Below are 20399 nucleotides of genomic sequence, written 5' to 3'. Positions count from 1 at the left end.
TATTATTGATGCCCAATTAAAAACTAGTATATCCTTTTTTATTTCTGATTTTGAATTTACTAAATTAATTTGAACACACAAACTGACCCTTAAACTGTGTCACAATATCTTGATGAATAGAGCAATAGAAAAGTTACCTAAAATAAACTTTTTTTTCACTTTGACTGACATTAAAAGTTAAGGTTTTTATTTCTCTTTTTGTTGCTATTCAAGTTGCTATTCTAGAGATAAAGTTACATGTGACAGTTACAGTGACTATATACACACACACACACACACACACACACACACACACATATATATATATATATATATATATACAGCTCTGGAAAAGCTCCGGTTTATTTATTTTGATTTATAGGTATTTGTTTGAGTAAAATGAACATTGTGGTTGTATTCTATAAACTACTGACATTTCTACCAAATTCTAAATAAAAATATTGTCATTTACAGCATGTATTTGCAGAAATTGAGAAATGGCTAAAATAACAAAAACAATGCAGAGCTTTCAGACCTCAAATAATGCAAAGAAAACAAGTTCATAAAGTTTTAAGAGTTCAGAGACTAATATTTGGTGGAATAACCCTGGTTTTTAAATCACAATCTTACACAATGCTTTTGGATAACTTTATGCGACTCCTGGTTCTAAAATTCTATTTAGTAAAATCAAAGAACCTCATCATTTTTAAGTGGTCTCTTATTTTTTTCAGAGCTGCACACACACACACACACACATATATATATATATATATATATATATATATATATATATATATATATATATATATATATATATATATATATATATATATATACACACCATACAGGGGTTGATAAGTATTATGCATATATTATGAACATAGTATTATAGATATATAGATACTAAGGTTTAAAATACTTCTGTATTTTGTTGAAATATCAACTTAAGCTTTTTACTCAAAAGTGTAAAAGTACTGGGTTTAAAACTATATGTATATATCCAGTACCAGTCAAAAGCAATCAGCAGAGGATGATATATATATATATATATATATATATATATAGGAGGTGATTCAGTTGAGTTTTTTGTCTGAACTGAACAAACCATGCCCCAAAAATTAAGCTCCTTTATATCAAGGTAATGCTCGCATGTTTTATATAAAAAACTGATGATCCAAACTGCGCTTATTTGTTTTTTTATTTGCCAAGTGAAACCCAGAGCTTTATAACTGTTCACATACTTTTTAACAATGTCTTACTAGATTTAGGGAGTTAAGTTTGCATTTAATTTCTAAACGCCTGAAACATACAGATGGTAAAACTGAAAACCTGTTTTCGCAGAGAAGTCCTTCATAACTATTTAAGATATAAGATGTATAAGATGTACATTTAATACAGATAAATAATGTGAATATTTCAGTTATTCTTGTATGAGCAGTAATTAAGTTGAAACAATCTACTCCTTCATGAAAAAAAATATGAAATTAATATAAAAAATGTTAACTCTTTTTTTCTTAGAAGAAAATCATTATAACATTATGAAACCACACATTGTGTTTTTCCAATGAATTGATAACTTTTTATCACAATGGGGTGTAAAATACAGATGGTTAAACTATTACCAATTTTGTGGAAGGAGACTTATCTTGACAAACTATTTCTAACAAGAATAATCACCCATAAATTAAGCTGGTCTAGAATAGTAGATATTTTGTTATGATACATCATAGAAGGCCTTACCACCCACAGTGTACCCACAGCGCAGAGGGTAGTAATGATCAGGAAAAAAGGCATCTGGTTTTAACTGTCCTTGTAAACAGACAGAACACACATCCACATTTAATGAAGGAGACACCAGAAGCATATTCCACAGGTCAGTGCAGCATTCTTTAGCTTCCATATGACATGCCAAATTCATGGGACGGAAAACTGCATTCTGCCCTTGAGATGTGGCATATATTAACTTCTGTGAGGTATAGACTACTGTATTAGTGAAGACCTTGTCTGGGCTATGTCTAAACCTTCATGCTATTCAACGCTTATGTCTAAACCTTCATGCTATTCAACGCTTATTAATATGCTAATATTAGTCGGCATATTTGACATTAATATTGGACATGTTTTGACATAATATTAATCATGTTTTTAAAATTTTGTGATACAACCAAGAACTGATTCTATTTACTTTTCATTCGAAAAGGAATTCACCCAGACATTTAATTTTATGAAAACATTTATTTCTCAACTATGAAACACTGCGAACACAAAAAATGTATAATCCAGCAGAAGGAAAAGGGTGAAAAACATCTCAGCAAAGGAGAGTGTGGAGAATGCTCAGTCTGTAATAAAACAATACAATAATGTCCAGATGTACTGCATGGGTTATGGCCTTGAATATACAAAAAGATATGATTCAATACTGAAAGCTCCGTTTGGTCTGAATATCATCCAGAATCTGCTGCAACTCCTCGTCCTCAAATCGACCTTCCAAGCTAGAAGAGAGGGAGAGAGAATGTGTGAAAAGCCAGAAAGCTTCATTAAAACCTTAAACTGTGATGTTCTGAACTAGGACTCACCTTGGAATGAGTGCTTTTGCTTCTTCTGCTGCCTCTGGACACAGATTGGCTAAACTTGCCAATTCAAACTTATGTAGCTTCTTTTGTAGGAGTAAGCTGTAAAACAAGCACATAACAGGAATGTGAGTTAGATTTAAAGAAATAGGTGAAAAGCGCTGTGAGTGATGGAAACACCAGCAATTAGTAATTGTTTAACATGGCAACAGCTGAACTTGCAATATTTATTTTGTCCACATTTTTTATTTGAGATTAAATGTTAGGTTAATTTTCAATGTCTGCATAATTTCGATTTTTTTAAAAGCCAATTAAACCTTCACCCATCGCACAAAAAAAATGTTAAAGTCATGTATAACTAAAAGAATTACATTGTTTTCCTCCTTACCCCAAACAATTTTATTGACTGGTGACTAAACGTATATATATATATTTTTTTGTAGGTTTCATCAACGCTGTCACTTCTTTCAAGAATTATTGATGTCTTGCTTATCAAAAAAAAAAAAAAAAAGGATTGGTACAAATTATTTTTTTTTCACTTTCAGCATTTTGTCCAAATGACAAAATTACACTCTTTTCAATAAAATTTGCAGTGCTCTTTATGTACTGGAAACATTTACAATACACTATACCAACGTAACCTATTAGAATATGATTAAAAATATACACTTCATGCCCACCTTATAAGAAAGCTTATTTTGAATTATTGATAATTTACTGTTTAGTGACATTTTTTAGCAGCAGCTTAAACTTGCTTCAAACAGTGCCAGAACTAGCATACTGGTACCCACCTGCGCACGCTGGCGATCGTCTCGCGGTTCTTGAAGCGACTAAAGCGAGCCGTGTAGTTCAGGGTCTTCATGAAGACTTCAGAAAGCTCCTGCTCGTCCTCCGCGCTCTCGTTCTGCTGCTTTCGGTGCTCAAGAAGCATGTGAACCTCAGAGTTCAGGAGCGTCTCTGAATTTTCAAATTCTGCACAAAGGTGAAAAACAGGTTAAAAAGGTGAAAAACAGAAAAAACTCTGTCACCACCACTGCTTTCTGTCAGACCCACATAGCCATTACCAGGAGACAAAGTCATATAGGGTGGACAGATTGTTTCTCATGTCTCAGCGTCTTGAAGGAGTTCCTGGAGGTGCTGAACAATATGTACTGCCTTATTTATGTGTCCCTTAATTGTTTTCGTGTCTTAAATATTAATATACCATGTAAAACGTTAAATTAATTAAACAGAAATGAAGAAAAATATTAAATAACAAGCTGTGTATAAACTTATGGTAATGTATAGAAGGAAAAAGACCTATGATATTTTTAAGACCCCTTAAAAATTATGAGGTTTTTTTATTTTGCAAGTTTGAATACCTCTGGAATATAATGAATATAATGTAGAGGAGGATGGATGATTACAAGCCATCAGACTAAGCTAAACAGCTTGAATTTTTGCACCAGTAAAGGCGTAAAGTTATCCAAAAGCAGTGTGTAAGACTGGTGCAGGAGAACATGCCAAGATGCATGAAAGCTGTGATTAAAAACAGGGTTATTTCACCATATATTTAATATTTTAAACCTTATGAATATGAACTTGTTTTTTTTTCATTAATTAGGTTCTGAAAGCTCTACATCTTTTCTGTATTTCAGACATTTCTCATTTTCTGACAATATTTTTATTTGGAATTTGGGAGAAATGTTGTCCATAGTTTATAGAATAAAACAATGCTTATTTTACTCAAACATATAACGTTACCTATAAAAAGCAAAATCAGTATTAGAAACTGAAGTGGTCTCATATTTTTTTCCAGAACTGTATATAAATATATAAGTGTGTGTTTTATTTCAGACCTTTAGGGAAGAGCAGCTGAGACGCGTCCTCCTCCACATCCCCCACACTCGCTGCTCCCGCCGCTCCGCTCGCCATTACCGCTCGAGCACAGCGTCCAGAGGCGGAGAGGAGATAAGCACCCTGTGCCCGGGCTACACGCGGTGTGTAATAATGTGAGAGTGCACTAATTCCGCTTTAAAACACTTTACACTACAGCAACAAAGCAACACAGCTCGAGTACGGCGCCCGAACTCACCAGCACACACTCACACACCATCACAACCAACCTTTCCGCTTCCGATTCGGCTCCAGAGAAAACTTCAAATTAAAAGTCTTCCTCCTGCTTTCATAACGACAAAAAACGGAGACACATTTTTTGCCAAAGGTAACCAGGTTTTTAAACCATTTTAGACCCTGCGTCCATTACTATGGAAGCCCATTCCCGCCACCTAAAAAATAAAAATAATCCAGCATTTTTTTATTATTATTATTAAGTAAACTGCTATCTCAATATTTTAAGATACTATCTCAATATTTTGACTTAGTATCTCAAAATATTGACTTAGTATCTCAAAACATTGAGATAGTATCTCAAAATATTGAGATAGTATCTCAAAATATTGACTTAGTATCTCAAAATCTTGACTTAGTATCTCAAAATATTGAGATAGTATCTCAAAACATTGACTTAGTATCTCAGAATATTGAGATAGCAGTTTACTTAATAATAATAAAAAAAATGCTGGATTATTTTTATTTTTTAGGTGGTGGGAATGGGCTTCCATAATTACAATAGACATAATGAGACCTGAGAATATACCATGAACCAGCCAATAAAAAGTTTACAAGCCAAAAAAAAAAAAAAACACAGGTTAGCTCGGCGTTCTGTCGAGAAGTGCTACCCATGAAAATGTGCCTCTCAACATCAGTGCGCATGCGCGGAACCTTTTTTTTATTTATTATTTTTTTAAGGTAACTCTGTTCTTCTTGGGTGCATTAAACAACCGGAAACCCCTTGCCATTATTTATCAACTGTTTTATATTCAATAAATAGTTGATTTTTATGAACATTATTGTCTACTATGACCTAAATATCATCTATCAGCATTTTGTACTATTGAGATTCCCTCATTAAACATGATAGGAAGTAGACTGAAATATAGAAGGAGAAGCTAGGGGGAGTCCTGAGCATATATAACCGAGACCAGAAAACTTTCTTAACCTTTACTTTTCAAGCGAACACATCTTAACAACTGGAACAGTATGTTAGAACCATAAATTAAAAGTAGATTAAAATGCCACTGTTGTTTATAGTATTTTGTTGCAGATAATTTGCCTGCAATGACTGCTTGACGTCCGTGATTTATAAATGTCAGCAGGTGCTGAGAATCTTCTTTAATAAATATATTACAAAAAAAGAACAAAATAAGTAAGTATATGTATATTTTCAACTTTATTACCCCAATACCCCGTTAATATTTTAATTAACATAAACATAGTACAAAGTCAAAAGTCATCTAAATGTAGCCTTTAAACTGATGTAGTTTTAAATGGAACAATATATATATATATATATATATATATATATATATATATATATATATATATATATATATATGATTATTTTATTTATTTATTTATTTTTTCAAAACTAAAAAGCATAAATAATGGACACTTCAATTTTACCACTTATCAGAAAATGCCAGTTGTAAAATGTATCAAACAAATGCATAGGCTTTAAACAATTGAAAAAAGTATAACATTTAATAATTTATACCAAACGCCAAATGCTTAGAAAGGAAAAGAATGGAAGTGACAAACAATTTTTTTCTTCAGATTTTATTAAAAATATGTATGAAAATTATTTTATGAAATAAAAAGCATTCTATAGCTTTATTAAAAGGCATACTGTAATAAAAATACTTTCTGATTTTTTTTTTTATTTGAAGCTGTCACACTAAGTGCAATAACACAGTTCTCTGCTAAATGTTTTGTAAAGTCAGAGCTGCTAAAAGCTTCTTTAACTGTCCTGCAAAATAAAGCACTTCTCAGCGATACTTAACGTTATAAAGCACATGATTATAATTTTACTGTAAAATCTCCACATCTGACACTCAAAGAGTGTCTATCACTGCATGTGTTTTGTCCACCTCACCAGGCTTGGCTGTGAAATACACAATGAAGAAAACGGATCAATTAGTTATTAATCAAATGTTAGAAGAAAGAAATCTTGGTCTCAGTGCAACTAAAAGTGTAATTGTTATAAATGATTCTCATCTCGAGCTCTGTAGCATTTGACCCCCAGTATGATGGTCGCCAACAGATATGGAGACGCTGCCATTGAAAAACTGAGCAGATGGAGCACTGAGAATGGAGCTTCTGAAGCAGATGCACCTGATGATACTTAAACACACATAAAACCCCCTTTTCTTCACTGGAATGTGGTACAGAAATTATTGAAAGATTAATGTATTATGCATTTTGTATTGTAATGATTTGTTTACAGCAGCAAACCTCTGATGGAGATCCAGCTCTGTGGACACTTTCCTTTCTCTGGGATTTTACAGTGGTAGAGACCTTCATCTGACTTTGAGACAGTAGGGATGATCATCTCTTCTGTAGTCGAGGTCTGGAGTAATAAATCATCTTTATAGAAAAAAATTGTGAGATATGAGGACTTTGGGTTACGATATAAACAGCGAAGAGTCAGAGGATCTCCCTCAGTTACCGGATGAACAGGACTCTCCAAAATTACATCTCTATCTGCAGAAAAAAGAGAATATAGAACATACAATGATCAAAATACTTGATAAAACTACTTGACTTGATAATTGTAACTTCTAACAGTGACCAATATAAGATATACTTTCACAATTTTTAAACAATATTTACTCTTACATTTGATATTGTAATGAGGCACGGTGAGTTTATATGGTCCACAACTTGACCTTTTATTGGAGTTCTTTTTACAGACACGTTCACGAGGTACAGGCTACGCTAACACATACACAGGCTTCACAGTTCCTTTTTTTCTAGCTTCTTCTTGCTACTGATCTGACGTCACCTCAACAGTCCAATAAAAACTTAGTGTAGGTATGCCACTAAATTAGCTGACTTTTTTATTAAACAACTGTAACAATGCGGGACAGATATATTTACATAACCCTCATAATTTGATCTTAATAAAAATGTCTATCTGAATTTTTGTTCCACTGTTACTAAACTCCTGTTATTTAGTAGAGTGAGATTAGTGTAGACTCACTGTGCACTGTGATGGTGACAGGATTGCTGCTCCCTCCAGATTCAGACTCACACCAGTACACTCCAGTGTCGGTAATGGAGAGGGAGCTAAAGCTGCATGTAAATCCTGTAACTGATCCCCAGCCTGATGAACAGTCCTTCACATTCTCAACCAGTGTGTATCGTCTCACTCTCTATCCAGTAGAGTTACGCTGTTTCTCACAGATCAGTGAGAGAGAGTCAGAACTGAAATGTTGAGATCTGCTGGGACTGACGATCAGAGATACTGAAGGAGAAGAAACTGAAATGCAGAAAAATCTCAGTGTTTCCCATCATGCTGCTGAAGACGATCAAAACTAAGACCTGTATAACTGATCTGATAATTACATTAAACAATAGCATCTATACACATCTATATTTACTTACCGGTGATCAATAGATGCTGTATATTGCTGCTTTTTGTGTGAAAGGCTGGTTCTCCTCTCTCTGCACTGCACCAGAAAAGTCCTGTTTGACGAAGAGCAGCAGGGCTGATTGAGTAGGTTCCTCCAGTTCCTCTGCTGATCTCTGAGGTGTACCGCTGATAGAATTCATATTTGTACCAGTTGAAGTTCCAGCCTGTAGAAGAATTTCTGACCTCACAACTTAGAGTTACTGAGTCTCCTTCAGTCAGACAGTTCTGTGGAGACACACTCAGCACTATCTTGGCTGATTGGAAATATAAGGATATGTTATATATAATAAAAGCCCTGTTTAATGGAATCACCTGATGTTCCTCAAAAACACCACAAAACTCACCAGATACAGTAAGAGTAACAGCATCACTGATCTCTGATCTCTCAGAGTCTCTCCTCCTCTCTCCTCTGCAGGTGTATTCACCACTGTCAGACTCTGTTATATAGCTGATTTTATACTCCGGAGATGTGTTGGATGTGTGAACAGTGAGATTATTCTTATACCAGCTGAATGTCCACTCAGTGTCTCCTCCTCCCTGCACATCACACCTGACAGTGACCCTCTCTGCTCTGAACACATTATTATCAGGCTTTATGGACACCACAGCTTTTGGTCTCTCTGTAACAAAATGAATTAGTCACCAATGTTGCTTTAATTAGTAGTTTTTAAAGATGACCCAATTCAGATTCATTTTTTTGTGTATGTTTTTGTGAAGTAGAAGAAATAAGACAAAAATTCATCTTGTGTTTTAATATATTGCTGCATTTTAGGCCATGTTTCATAAATAATTATTATTGCATGTAAGCGTAAGAATACATGGATTCAAATGTTATGAAAATTCACCTTGGCTTTGTCCAGAGTGTATGAGTACAATCAACCCTAAAAAAGAGACAGAAATAAAGGAAATATGTGAATATGTGGTCCTTGGTCCTTTGACCCAGACTGTGGCACCGTTGGTGCTAGAGCTTAGATCGGGCCCAAAAAATCCGACCCGACCCAGCCCGAGCCCGTGCACGTTCTGCCCGAGCCCGAACCCCACCCGAACCATGAACTGTCATTATGAGCCCGAGCCCGTCCCGATCCGCGCCATAAACTGGCTGTTTTCGGGCTCATTGAATGAGCGAAATATAATCGGAATTATGTTAATTAACACTGTAACATAGCATAAAACTATTATTTAATTAAAATAATTTTTAAGAACAGCTACACACAGTCCTTCAAGTCAAACACAACACAACATTTTTCATTTTTATTATAGTTTGTTTTAATTTTTTTTTTTTTTCTGTTCAGTTTTAATTCGTTTTTAGGGTGGGCTTGCTAGTTTTTATTAGTTTTCACACATCTCATCAGAGAGATCAATCTAAGAAACGAGAGAGAGAAAGAGAAAGAAAGAGAGAAAGAGAGAGAGAGAGATATTTGCGTGTTCTGGTATGAGCTACTCACAGATGAAGGTTCTCACACACTGTATCTCCTGTTTCTCTTTCATCTGCCTCGCGCTCATATTGTAATCCCATACATAGTTCTGCAGTTTCTCAGTGTTTTCTGTCGTATTTTGTGGCTAGCGCGAGCACTATAAACGAGAACAAACACCACGGACCACGAGGTGCTGCGTGCTGCCTCTGCTGTGCCGTGTCCGACTCCCTGCTGAATCTGACTCCGCTTCGCAAACAGAATCGGCACAACACCCCCCGCTGTACAACTCCGCTGTACAACAGCGCTTATAAATAAATGAAACACGAAAATGAGGCTATTCTATCAGTAATTTCAATTCGTTTTAAATAGTTTTATAAACACACAATACAGTTCGAGTCAGTTATGTTTTTTCCTTTTAATTACCGTTAACACAAGTTTCAGTTTTCGCTATTTCATTAGAATTAGAAAACAGATGCCTACATCTCGGACTATTTTCTGGAGCCCGACCCGACCCGGCCCGAGGAATGTGGTGGGAAATCTCGGCCAGACCCGATTTCGGGTCGGTCCTCGGGTCAGGTCGGGTTCGGGCAGAGAATCTAAGCTCTATTTGGTACATGCTGTTCTGATTCAGAACAAACTGAAAGGTTGAAAGGTGCAGAGCAAACAAGGAAGGTGTGAAAGCACACTGAAACCAAGGCTGTAGCCATAAACTGAACATCAGGGCAACCAAATCAATTTGGTTTCCAGCATTGAGATTAATTAGCACTCAGAAATCAACATCAATTTTGTTTTCACTTCATACGATTACTCGATTACTGATACTTCTTAGTATTTTGTTATGTATTCATAAAAAAATCATGCCAGTGCAATATTTTGTTCTGATGTCAATATTACCTTTTCATGCAAGGCAGAGACTGTAGCTACAAAGACAAATATATGCTAGCTTGACATGATTGGGTTTAATCTTGTTTTAATCATTCTAAAGAATTGCATTTGAGGAGTGTACAGTATGTATCTGAATCTTTAAACTGACCTCACAGTTCTTGAGCATTAGTGGTAAACCCACAGTATTTACACTCATGAACTCGTCTCTCAAAAATAGGTACGACTCTTCTTGACTTGACTTAGTATCAGGGAAATATTTTGCTGAGCTCAGCGGTACATTCCTTCTTTTTGTGAATTTATCAAACTCTTGATTTGGTCATTCCTCTCTCTCTGACAGGTTTAATTAGCTCTTTAGTTTAATGGTGGCATCATTCACTTCCTGTCATCTCTTTGGACTGTGTATTTAAAGTGCCCATGAACAGCTTCCAAATACAAATTCAACACTTACAGCTACAGACCTTTTATCACCTTAAATTGTCTTGAAATAAAGAGGGAACAAGTCACCCCTGGACATAAAACTTCTTATCAGTTATGATGCACAATATTTGTTAAACACCTCGACTTGTAGCTGACCTGATTCTAAAACATTGACCCTAAAAAATGACTGAAGATGAAGGGTGCCAATTTTTTTTTTTACTTTACTTAAACACTCTAAGCTCTGCTGGCCGCGACATGATTAATGCTTCATTTCAGATCCACTGATGTAGCGTAGAGAGACAAAACGACAAACTTAGCGTCACCATTCAAATACTAATAGACTTGACTACAAAACCAAGACCCTAGGAAATAAACAAAATCAACAGCACTTACTCTAAATAATACATAAAGAGAACATTTACTCACCGAGAGTTACAGAGAGTGGACGGAACTCTATACCGTCCCACTGATGATAATTTCCTGTATTAAACGTTCTGCATTTAATGCTATACAAGTAGTTTCAGGATGTGGTCTAAGTGTTTCTGCGTGCATGAGTATAAATCACTTGATATCACTGATACTATATCTGTTTCTTAAACTGAGAGCTGATTAGCATCTTGTGTTTTCAGTGAAGCTGAAGTGAAAACAGATCATCAGTTTTGGGTATAAATGAGACTTATTCATTTAGCTCCATCTGTTGTATTATTTACATTTAAATTTGTAGAATTTAGCAGATGCTTTTGTAAAGGTAAGTCTTTCCACAAGTGCTTAGTCATTCAGGCTGGTATCAGCAGACCCCAAGTTCTACATACTACCAGAAATGATCCACTAAGCTCCACTGCTGATGATGCAATTGCAAGATTCAGAGCATAGAGATTGTTAGAGCCATAAATAAGATTTCATATTTGTTTTATTTGTTTTTGAGTATTTTCATGTAGGTAATCCTTATGTCAGTGTAACTGAACAGTAAATTTATTACAGGACTCTTATTTTGATAGTGTGCAAAAAGATGCTCTTGAGCTGGTAGAGCACTAGCTGAGTGAGTGAGAAGGGTAATGCTGCAGACCGGAGCCCCAGTGGGCGTGGCTTAAAGGCGGAGCATGTGTCAATCATTTTCGACTGCAGCCAATCAGATACTACATTTTCGTTGTCAATCACTTTTTATTAAGCCAATCCTCAGACAGACCAAGCTGTCCATTATTTTTTACTGCAGCCAATCACCTTAACAGATCTGTCAAAAGAAGGCGGGAACTGCGTTGGCACTTTCGTGTTTTTTAATCGTGTATAGGTGTGTGTGTGTGTGTGTGTGTGTGTGTGTGTGTGTGTGTGTGTGTGTGTACATATATATATATATATATATATATATATGTACACACACACACATACACGATTTTATGCAATTACTGCAATGAAGGAAAAAAAACCCACAAAAGTGCCATTCCAGAAAAACGAGTATTTTAATCTTTGATTTAAAAATATCTAAAGTCAGAGCTTTTCTAACGTTTTCATTCATTTACTTCTGTTTAAGAGTGGCATATAGGCAGGACTAACTACAGTAGCACATAAATGTTTTTAAACTGTTAATATAGTATTTTGTAAAATACACATTCAGCTTCACCGCTGTTCAGAAGCTTAAATCGCGCTACGTTTAACCGGTAGCAATGCAGTTTCCGCCTTCTTTTGACAGATCTATTAAGGTGATTGGCTGCAGTAAAAAATGATGGACAGCTTGGTCTGTCTGAGGATTGGCTTAATAAAAAGTGATTGACAACGAAAGTGTAGTATCTGATTGGCTGCAGTCGAAAATGATTGACACATGCTCCGCCCTTTAGCCACGCCCACTGGGGCTCCGGTCTGCAGCATTACATAGATGGAGTGAGTTCACTTTTTGACCGTGCTTACTGTGTTTGGAATCATTGGAAGGAATCTGTAAAAAGAGGATTTCGAATTTACATTTTTTCTTATGTAAAGACTCTTTTTTGTTAAACTCACAGTTTCACGCGTCCATTACTTTTTTTGAGTGCTCTTAAATCCTGAATGACACAGATACTAGACCTGCTGCCATAACAGAGCTTACTAAACAGGAATGGACTAACTATAGGAAAGACATGACAATTCCCGGTTGGGAAGTTCTGGTGCTGGCTGCTGTAAAAGAAAAAAAAAAGAACCTTCTTCGAGAAAAGTTATATTAAGTTTAGTTATAAGTGCAAAATGGAGAAAGCATCCAAAAGGCATCCAAAAAACTTTAGATGAAACTCTGTGTCTGCTGCAGAGCTCTGCATTGAGAAAATTTGCTTGTGCACCACACATCTAATTAATAACAATGTGTTTAAAAGTACAACATTCAATTTTCCACATTCTACCTAAGAAATTTCGATAAAAGAGTATTCTGTACTGTTTTTTTAAGATTTGATAGATTGATACATAGAACTATATTGATTCCAGTGTGCAGTAAAGACACTTTGTAATATGCCAGGTTATTTTGAATAGCTTCAGAGGTAAGCTAGATGGAAACTATCAATATATTTTTTTTGCATTGTCCAGATAAGAGTAGTCTGCACAGGAAAATGACTCTTTATTGTTTATGCATGATTATTTAGTTAATTGCATGTTAACTCAACATGAATATAGAGAGGGATGATGAGCAGAGTTGTGATTGCAGTGGGCTGGTCTCTAAAAAAGTCCAGGGATGGATTTAGTTCCCAGTCCAACCAGTTACTAAACTATGCAGAGAATTAAAACATGAACAAGACATAGTAACTGTAAAATAAGGTTGAATAGGTGGATCTTCAGTCGACTCCTGCAGATAGCAAGTGACTCTACTGTTTGCATATACAGCTCTGGAACAAAATAAGAGACCACTTAAAATTATGAGTTTCTTTGATTTTACCAAATTGAAAACCTCTGAAATATAATCGAGAGGAAGATGGATGATCACAAACCATCAAATCAAGCTGAACTTCTTGAATGAGTGCACCAGGCGTGCCATAAAGTTATCCTAAAGCAGTGTGTAAGACTGGTGGAGAACATGCCAAGATGCATGAAAACTGTGATAAAAAAAAAAAACTAAGTTATTCCACCATATATTTATGGAGGGGTGATTATTCCAGCCCCTTGGTGCAGGACAGAGAATAACATGGATGCTTGTCTTCTATGTGTCCTGAAAGACGGTGGGTCAAGCTGAGCCATACTTGAAGCACGAAGAGCTGTAGGTACAAGTTTTGAGATAACAAGAGACTGCACAAGCACCTGGAGCCATCCTTAGACAGTAATTGTTTAAGTCTTTAAAAGTTGTAAGGGAGAAATGGTTAAATTCTGCTGAATATATGACATCAGACAAAAATCAGGCAAAATTATGTAGAAGCCACATGAGAAGTCTTCTTTCAAACATACAGGGTTACCTCATGTTAAAACCATCATATTCTCAGACAGACAGATTAAATGATTCAAATTATACCACAAAAAATACCAGGACTTTAAAATGCTTCCTAATTTAATCATTTAATTGAGACTGTATATTTTTGTTCTGATGTTTTTATTGCTTAGTTCTGAGTGCTGAGCCTTTGATATGTGGATTTCTGATACTGGGTATTCAATGCCAAATTTAACCAATCTGCTCCTAGAGATGGGTGACACAGATAGCATTAGCATGTGGGTTGCACAGCTGTGGAAGTCTGAAAGAGTGGGCATGATCAGGTTGCTCTCTGTGAGGAGTTTGATGTGTTTCCTGGTGACTGTGCCAGGTCCTTCCTGCCTCTCAAAAGTACACATGGTAAGAGAACTGGCCATGTTGAATTGCCCAAATCAGATACAAACCACAGATTCAAATGCTAAGAAGGAAATGTCAGAAGTAGCTGAAAGAGTTAGTAACATGACGAAATGTAGTGTTTTTGAAGTTGTGTATTAAATCTGTATAGATCTGGTGGCACTGTGCATGCATTAATGGTGAGAATTGAGATAAGTATGACCTTAATCATCAGGAAAGCCAATGAGTAGTGTAGTGTTGTGTATTGATTGCTGGTGTGGTGTGTTGAGTTCACAAATAACTACTGGCACTGAGCATACATGCTGAGAGTGGCAGTGAAAAACATTTAAAATTAGATTTGCACAGCCTGGACACATTATCCACTTAAATCAGATTTCAGATACAAGTAAATCTGATATGGGACTTGCTCAAAATCTGATGCTCAAAAATTCTTGCAATTTGATTATACAGAACTAGAACACCTGCACTAAATAAACTTGCACCCTTTCTTACACCCTACGCAAGGAGCTCATTATCTTATACCCCATCAGCAGTTTATTTTTTTTTACGCATTGCACATGTGCTGTTAAAATATCGATAGAGTTTCTGAATATACTGTGTCTATGCCGATGGGCGTGGTGGTCTGGACGTGAAGTGTTTTTAGGTAAAATTCTGGCATATTGTCATCTTGGTGGTGCACACAGGTGTGCCAATGACTGATTAAAACTCTGACAACAGTCAACAGTCAGACATTCATCGCTATCTTGGCAGTGCACTTCCACTTGTTACACACACACACACACACACACACACACACACACACACACATACAGACATGCAACAGTGCACAATCCAAAACATTTACATCAACAATAAAGAGAATACTAAATAAAATAACACTGCTGTTTCCGTAAATGACCTACTGAGCTGTGTTGTTAAAATACCAATTCACCAAAGTCACATCGCACCTGGCTCCTAAAGGGAATGACAAGTGACACGGTGATTGGTTTATTGCACTTTACGCCAAAAACAACACACCCATGATAAATTAAGAGAATTAGTACATGACTTTTGCAGATTTTGAGCCATGCAAGGTTTACTTTTCCTGTCGTTATGAAAGCAAAGACACACTGACACTTCCTAAATCAAGCTGCACTTTGCACGGTTTGTTCCTAATGTCAGTTAGGTTAAACTCTTCTACTGCACTGAAGGTTTTACAAGGATTGGCTTAATGTGAGAGTAGTGAGTAAAGACACTGCAGTTTAATCATGCCGACAGTTTAATCTCTAGAACAATCAGGTATCAATATCTTTATTATTCTGTGGTTGGTTACATGTTAACTGCTTGCTGGCTTCTTCAGTTACATCAGAAAAGAAGGTCATTTCCAGTGTCAGCTTCACCAGTGTAGAGACTAAAGGCATTGTTTAAAAGATGGACCACTGTGCATGATTGTTTCATCTTCATGTAAAATCGCAGACCCCTAACCACAAATTTGATGCATTTTTGATGCATTCCCATGGAAAACAAATACTCATATTAATTGAAATGTCATAATGTAAAGCGCAGATCGACAACCCCAATTCAGAAAAGTTGGGACAATATGGAAAAATACAGTGTTTTGTCTGGTAAACATAAATTATTAATATACATAAGTTATTGCATTTCAGGCCTGGAATACATTAAACAAAGTGGGGCAGTAAAGCATTTTGCACTTTGCAATGCTGCCATTACTTCTTACAACATTTAAAATATATTTTTTGCACTGAGGATAGCAAGCAGTGAATTGTTTCAGGTGTTTAAAGAGAGGGCAGTACTGTAGCAAGGCGAGGACACAGCAGCATGAGGTTTTGCATTGTCTTGTTGAAAAAAACATGGTAGTCCCTGTAAACAATGTATAACAATGTCATAAAGGGAGCATATTGGCTTTGGGCCTGCTGCTGATAACAGCCTGGATTATGTTTTTTTTTGTATTTGGTCCATTGTACTCTGCTTCTTCCAATAAATACTAAAATACTGATTTGTCTGACATAATACACTTTTCTACTGTGAAAGTACATCCCACATACCTCTGGGCCCAAAGAAGACAAACTGGTGATTCTCTGCCCATGTTTGCTATTGGACTGGATCATTGACACTGTTTTTGTACCATATCATGATAAAAATCAGCTGAATTCACATCATTGTTTCATTTTTATTTTTACTCATTATTAGCCATAAACTGCTTCTGCCTCAACTGTTTTTGGAATGTGTTGCAGGTGACACACCTTAGCCTGTGTCTGTCTTGTGTTTTTCCTTTTTTTGTCCTTTCTGCTCCTGTCCTCTGTTCTCCTGTCTTGTGTTCCCAACCATGTGCTCTGCAAGGTATCTCTTGTCTGTGCCTGTGTATAAATACCCCATATGTTTCTTAGGTCTTAATTTGGTTTATGTAGTTTGTTTGTTTCTTTGTTTATTTTTGCTTCTTAGTTTGATAGTCCAATGTTTGTTTTATAGTCTTTGTTTTTTAATTCTCAGTGTTTGGTTCTTTGTCTCAGTTTTTGTTCTTAGTTTTTGTTTTTTAATGGCTACTAATGAAAAGGCTCAATTGTTTCCATAAAGCATGACCAAGAAAAAAGGAACACATGAGGGTATTTATACAGACACAGACAAGGGATACCTGGGCAAGTAACAAGGGGGCGGGCTTACAAATGAGAGCACAGACAGAATAATAACAAAACAAGACCATGTGATTGCAGAGCACATGGCTGGGAACACAAGACAGGAGAACACAGGAGAGGAGCAGAAAGGACCAAAAAAAGGAAAAACACAAGACAGACATGGCCTAAGGTGTGACAGCAGGTCTAAAATGCAGGTATGACAAGTACACTTACAATGAAGTTGAGCACAGTTGTTGGGTTAATACGTTTTGCAATTAAATGTTTATATATATATATATATATATATATATATATATATATATATATATATATATTTCCATTTTCAATAATTTTCTAATATTTTCTATTTTGGGGTTGTAAAAAATGGTGTGTTCCCTGAGGGGCAGTCGTTGTCACTGCTTAGAAGGCCTGTGCATATTCACTGTGTTTGATTTAAAGGGATATGCATTGGTGCTGCGCTCTGCTGTACACTACTGGAAATGCAGGCAAGTCTATGTTACCACAATAAATGCTGAATTCCGTCAACTGTCAGTTGGTTTCTTTTATTTCTCAGATTGTACAAATGTTTAGAAATCGAAATGAATCCAATACTGTGCAGGTATTAATGCTCTAATTCTCGAGCTGACGAATAAGCTCACAAAAATGTCTCGTTGCATGGTTTAAAGTTTCAAATGTTATTAAATAAAGTAAACATTGCAGATAGAGAAAAAATAATGTGGCAGTAGGACTGAATTCATGGACCTGAATTTCATTTCCTTACGTTCAAAGTCTGCAACATATAGCCTACTTCAATATAAACTGTTTACTGTGCAAAAGAAAACTGAAATTGATCAGCGATTCTCAGAGACAATCTGGGACCATTATCCCCCGACAGACGATGAAGCTCTGCAGTCTGTTTCACACCTGGTTTTTCGAATGTACAGGTTTCCCCCCCCTTGAACTTTCAGTTTAGAAACAAGACAATACAACTGCTTAAATGTTTTAAAAAGTTAAAATCTCGGCACTCCTCCGTTTTTACTCGAACACACTGGACTTGCACGTAAAGTATATTCAACCACATTTCCGGTTGCTGCCACTCTTGCCTTCCCGGAGGGATATCAGTGTCCTTCTTGATATCCTCCTGTGTCCTTAAAAGAGTGCGTTCCATCGTCTTCACCTCACAGAACCTAGTATTTATCGTCCTCCGTATCACTGAGAGCCTCGCACCCGGCAACGGAGACGCTCTGGGCCAGCCGTTTGCGGAAGTGTCCGTTGGGGACCTGCCAGCCCAGGCGGGAGCGGGTGCGCACTGAGGCGGTGATGGTGTTGGAGCGTCCCAAGCTGGTGGCCACCGCCGCCTCAAAGGTCAGAGTCTCCATGGGGCCGGAGTCAGGGCTGTGCTCCTCATCCTGCAGGGCAAGGTAGGGTTCAGAGGGGTAACGGCGGGCGCTGGAGCCCAGGAACTCCTCCTGTTCCGAGTGTGTGCCCTCTTCCTCTTCCTCCTCCTCCTCCTCCTCCTCAACCCTTACTTTCACCTCCTCTGCATTCTCGTCCCACAGGGCATTGCTGCAGCACCCCAGCATGGGTGGGCCGCTTTGCTCCTCCTCCTCTTCCTCATCGTCGGCCTGCGAGGAAGGGTGAGTGTGGCACACCAGGGGTGAGTAGGAGATGTGAGGGTGTGTGCGTGTGGGCGTCTGGGACAGCCGACGCTTCCCGCTCGGGGTGCTGGACTCTGAGGTGGAGGGGACTGGGCTGTCCGAGCTGTTGCCCTAAAAACAAACAAACAAAATAAAAGTATTAGTGGTGTCAATTGATAAAAAAAAAAAAATCCGATTAATCACAACAAAATTCTGTGATTAACTGCGATTAATCGCATTTGTTTTTCTTCAGACACAATTTTTTATAGTGGATATTTGAATGTAAATAAAATAATGAATGTAAGAAATGGAAAATGCAATTACTGTATATTAGTGGTGCCAATAAAAATAATATTATATACTTGAATGTTTGAGGGGAGATAATCAACGAAGGGTGCTGGAATAAAGAATGCATGATTAATTGGATTGTAAATGTCTCAGCTTGGTTGTGAGGATTTTTGAATTCTAACTTAATTAGTTGAGAATAAAAATATCAGCGATTAGGAGCAGGGGCAGGAAAGTACAGGTCTCTGCGTGCATGTGTGTGTGTAAGAGAGAGAGAGAGAGAGAGAGAGAGAGAGAGAGAGAGAGAGAGAGAGAGAGAGAGAGAGAGAATAAAGCTCTCTGACCGGGTCCGAGTTGGAAGTTCAGAGCGCGCCGTTCAATCATTCAGCCAGACAACAGATCAGTGTGCTGGGCAGGGCAGATTACGGCGGAAATAGGGGTCAAACGTTTGGTTAAAAAAATAGTAATGCGTTACTGATTTCAAATTAACAGCACGTGTTAATGCTTTAATGTTGACATCCCTAAAAAGTATATAAGTATATCTATATTATTTGGGCTAAAGTATTGGGACACATCTCCTAATAATTAAATTTGTGTGTTCCATTCAGTCCTATTGGCACAGCTGTGTAAAATTAAACATCTAGGGAGCTTTATGGCTGAGCAGCTGCATGCACGCTTTGCATCACCAAACACAATGGCAAATCTCGGACGGATTGGTGTAAAGCACACAATCACTGGACTCTAGTACAGTGAAATGTGTTTTGTGGAGTGACAAATCACGCTGTCATCTGTAACTAGCAGTCTAATGGCCCTGTCTGGGTTTGGCTCATGTAAGGAAAATGTTACCTGCCTGAATGCACTGTGCTAACTGTACAGTTTGGTGGAGGAGGGATAATGATATGAGGTTGTTTTCCAAGGGTTGTCATAGACATTTTAGTTGCAATAAAAGGAAATCCTAACGCTTCTGGCAATCAAGACTTTGTTAGATAAATTTTTAATTCAAACAGTTTACGGAAGACCCTCTCATGCTACTGCATAACTGTGCCAAAGAACTTGACAAATCCCTGATCTTAACCCCATCAAACAACACTGGGATAAACTAGAATGTAGATTTTGAGCAAGCTGATTGAGCAGCGTGGTCAACATGGCCAAAAAACAACAGCAAATGGATCTTTCTTTAGTCCACATTATGTCGAAACTACATACTACCAAAAGTATCAGCTCGCCTGCAATGCCATTGGTGATATGAGGTTTGGATGGAGCAGCTCGACCATGAAAACCCATTCTATGAATCTTTCTACTCTCTACTGTTCTTGATCTA

The 20399-nt window shown here is 37.0% G+C and overlaps 3 protein-coding genes across 3 annotated transcripts in view; all 3 read right to left on the bottom strand.

Annotated features, from left to right (window-relative positions):
- Positions 1-2194: 2194 nt before the first annotated feature.
- polr2d (RNA polymerase II subunit D) lies at positions 2195-4702 on the bottom strand. The gene is made up of 4 exons (XM_022678124.2): positions 4388-4702; positions 3341-3521; positions 2556-2651; positions 2195-2471 (listed from the first exon to the last, which is right to left on the bottom strand). The coding sequence occupies exons 1-4, from the start codon at positions 4461-4463 to the stop codon at positions 2393-2395; spliced, it is 432 nt and encodes a 143-aa protein (XP_022533845.1). The 5' UTR covers positions 4464-4702; the 3' UTR covers positions 2195-2392.
- Positions 4703-6867: 2165 nt separating this feature from the next.
- On the bottom strand, positions 6868-14567 carry LOC103029519 (high affinity immunoglobulin gamma Fc receptor I-like). The gene is made up of 5 exons (XM_049482784.1): positions 14441-14567; positions 8907-8942; positions 8034-8681; positions 7096-7130; positions 6868-6996 (listed from the first exon to the last, which is right to left on the bottom strand). The coding sequence occupies exons 1-5, from the start codon at positions 14565-14567 to the stop codon at positions 6868-6870; spliced, it is 975 nt and encodes a 324-aa protein (XP_049338741.1).
- A 3133-nt stretch (positions 14568-17700) lies between these two features.
- cacna1eb (calcium channel, voltage-dependent, R type, alpha 1E subunit b) overlaps positions 17701-20399 on the bottom strand; it is a 119613-nt gene continuing 116914 nt past the window's right edge. The window contains exon 45 of the mRNA XM_049482712.1: positions 17701-18925. Within this exon, the coding sequence (XP_049338669.1) occupies positions 18344-18925 (582 nt within the window). The 3' untranslated portion in view covers positions 17701-18343. The remainder of the gene's footprint in view (positions 18926-20399) is intronic.

This window comes from Astyanax mexicanus, chromosome 8 (assembly GCF_023375975.1).
Source record: "Astyanax mexicanus isolate ESR-SI-001 chromosome 8, AstMex3_surface, whole genome shotgun sequence".
Classification (NCBI taxonomy): Eukaryota; Metazoa; Chordata; class Actinopteri; order Characiformes; family Acestrorhamphidae; genus Astyanax; species Astyanax mexicanus.
This window is presented reverse-complemented; position numbering and strand designations above follow the sequence as displayed.

Bases quoted from the DNA above. Each gene is read 5' to 3' on its own strand.
- polr2d (XM_022678124.2), bottom strand. From the start codon at position 4,463: ATGGCGAGCGGAGCGGCGGGAGCAGCGAGTGTGGGGGATGTGGAGGAG. The intron at 2,652-3,340 runs GTGGGTACCAGT...CTTGTTTTACAG, and splicing joins ACGATCGCCAGCGTGCGCAG to CTTACTCCTACAAAAGAAGC. The intron at 2,472-2,555 runs GTGAGTCCTAGT...CCTCTCTTCTAG, and splicing joins GCAAAAGCACTCATTCCAAG to CTTGGAAGGTCGATTTGAGG.
- LOC103029519 (XM_049482784.1), bottom strand. From the start codon at position 14,567: ATGGCCAGTTCTCTTACCATGTGTACTTTTGAGAGGCAGGAAGGACCT. The intron at 8,943-14,440 runs GTGCAACCCACA...TCTCTTTTTTAG, and splicing joins TCTTTCAGACTTCCACAGCT to GGTTGATTGTACTCATACAC. The intron at 7,131-8,033 runs GTAAGTAAATAT...TTTTTTCTGCAG, and splicing joins ACAGCATCTATTGATCACCG to ATAGAGATGTAATTTTGGAG.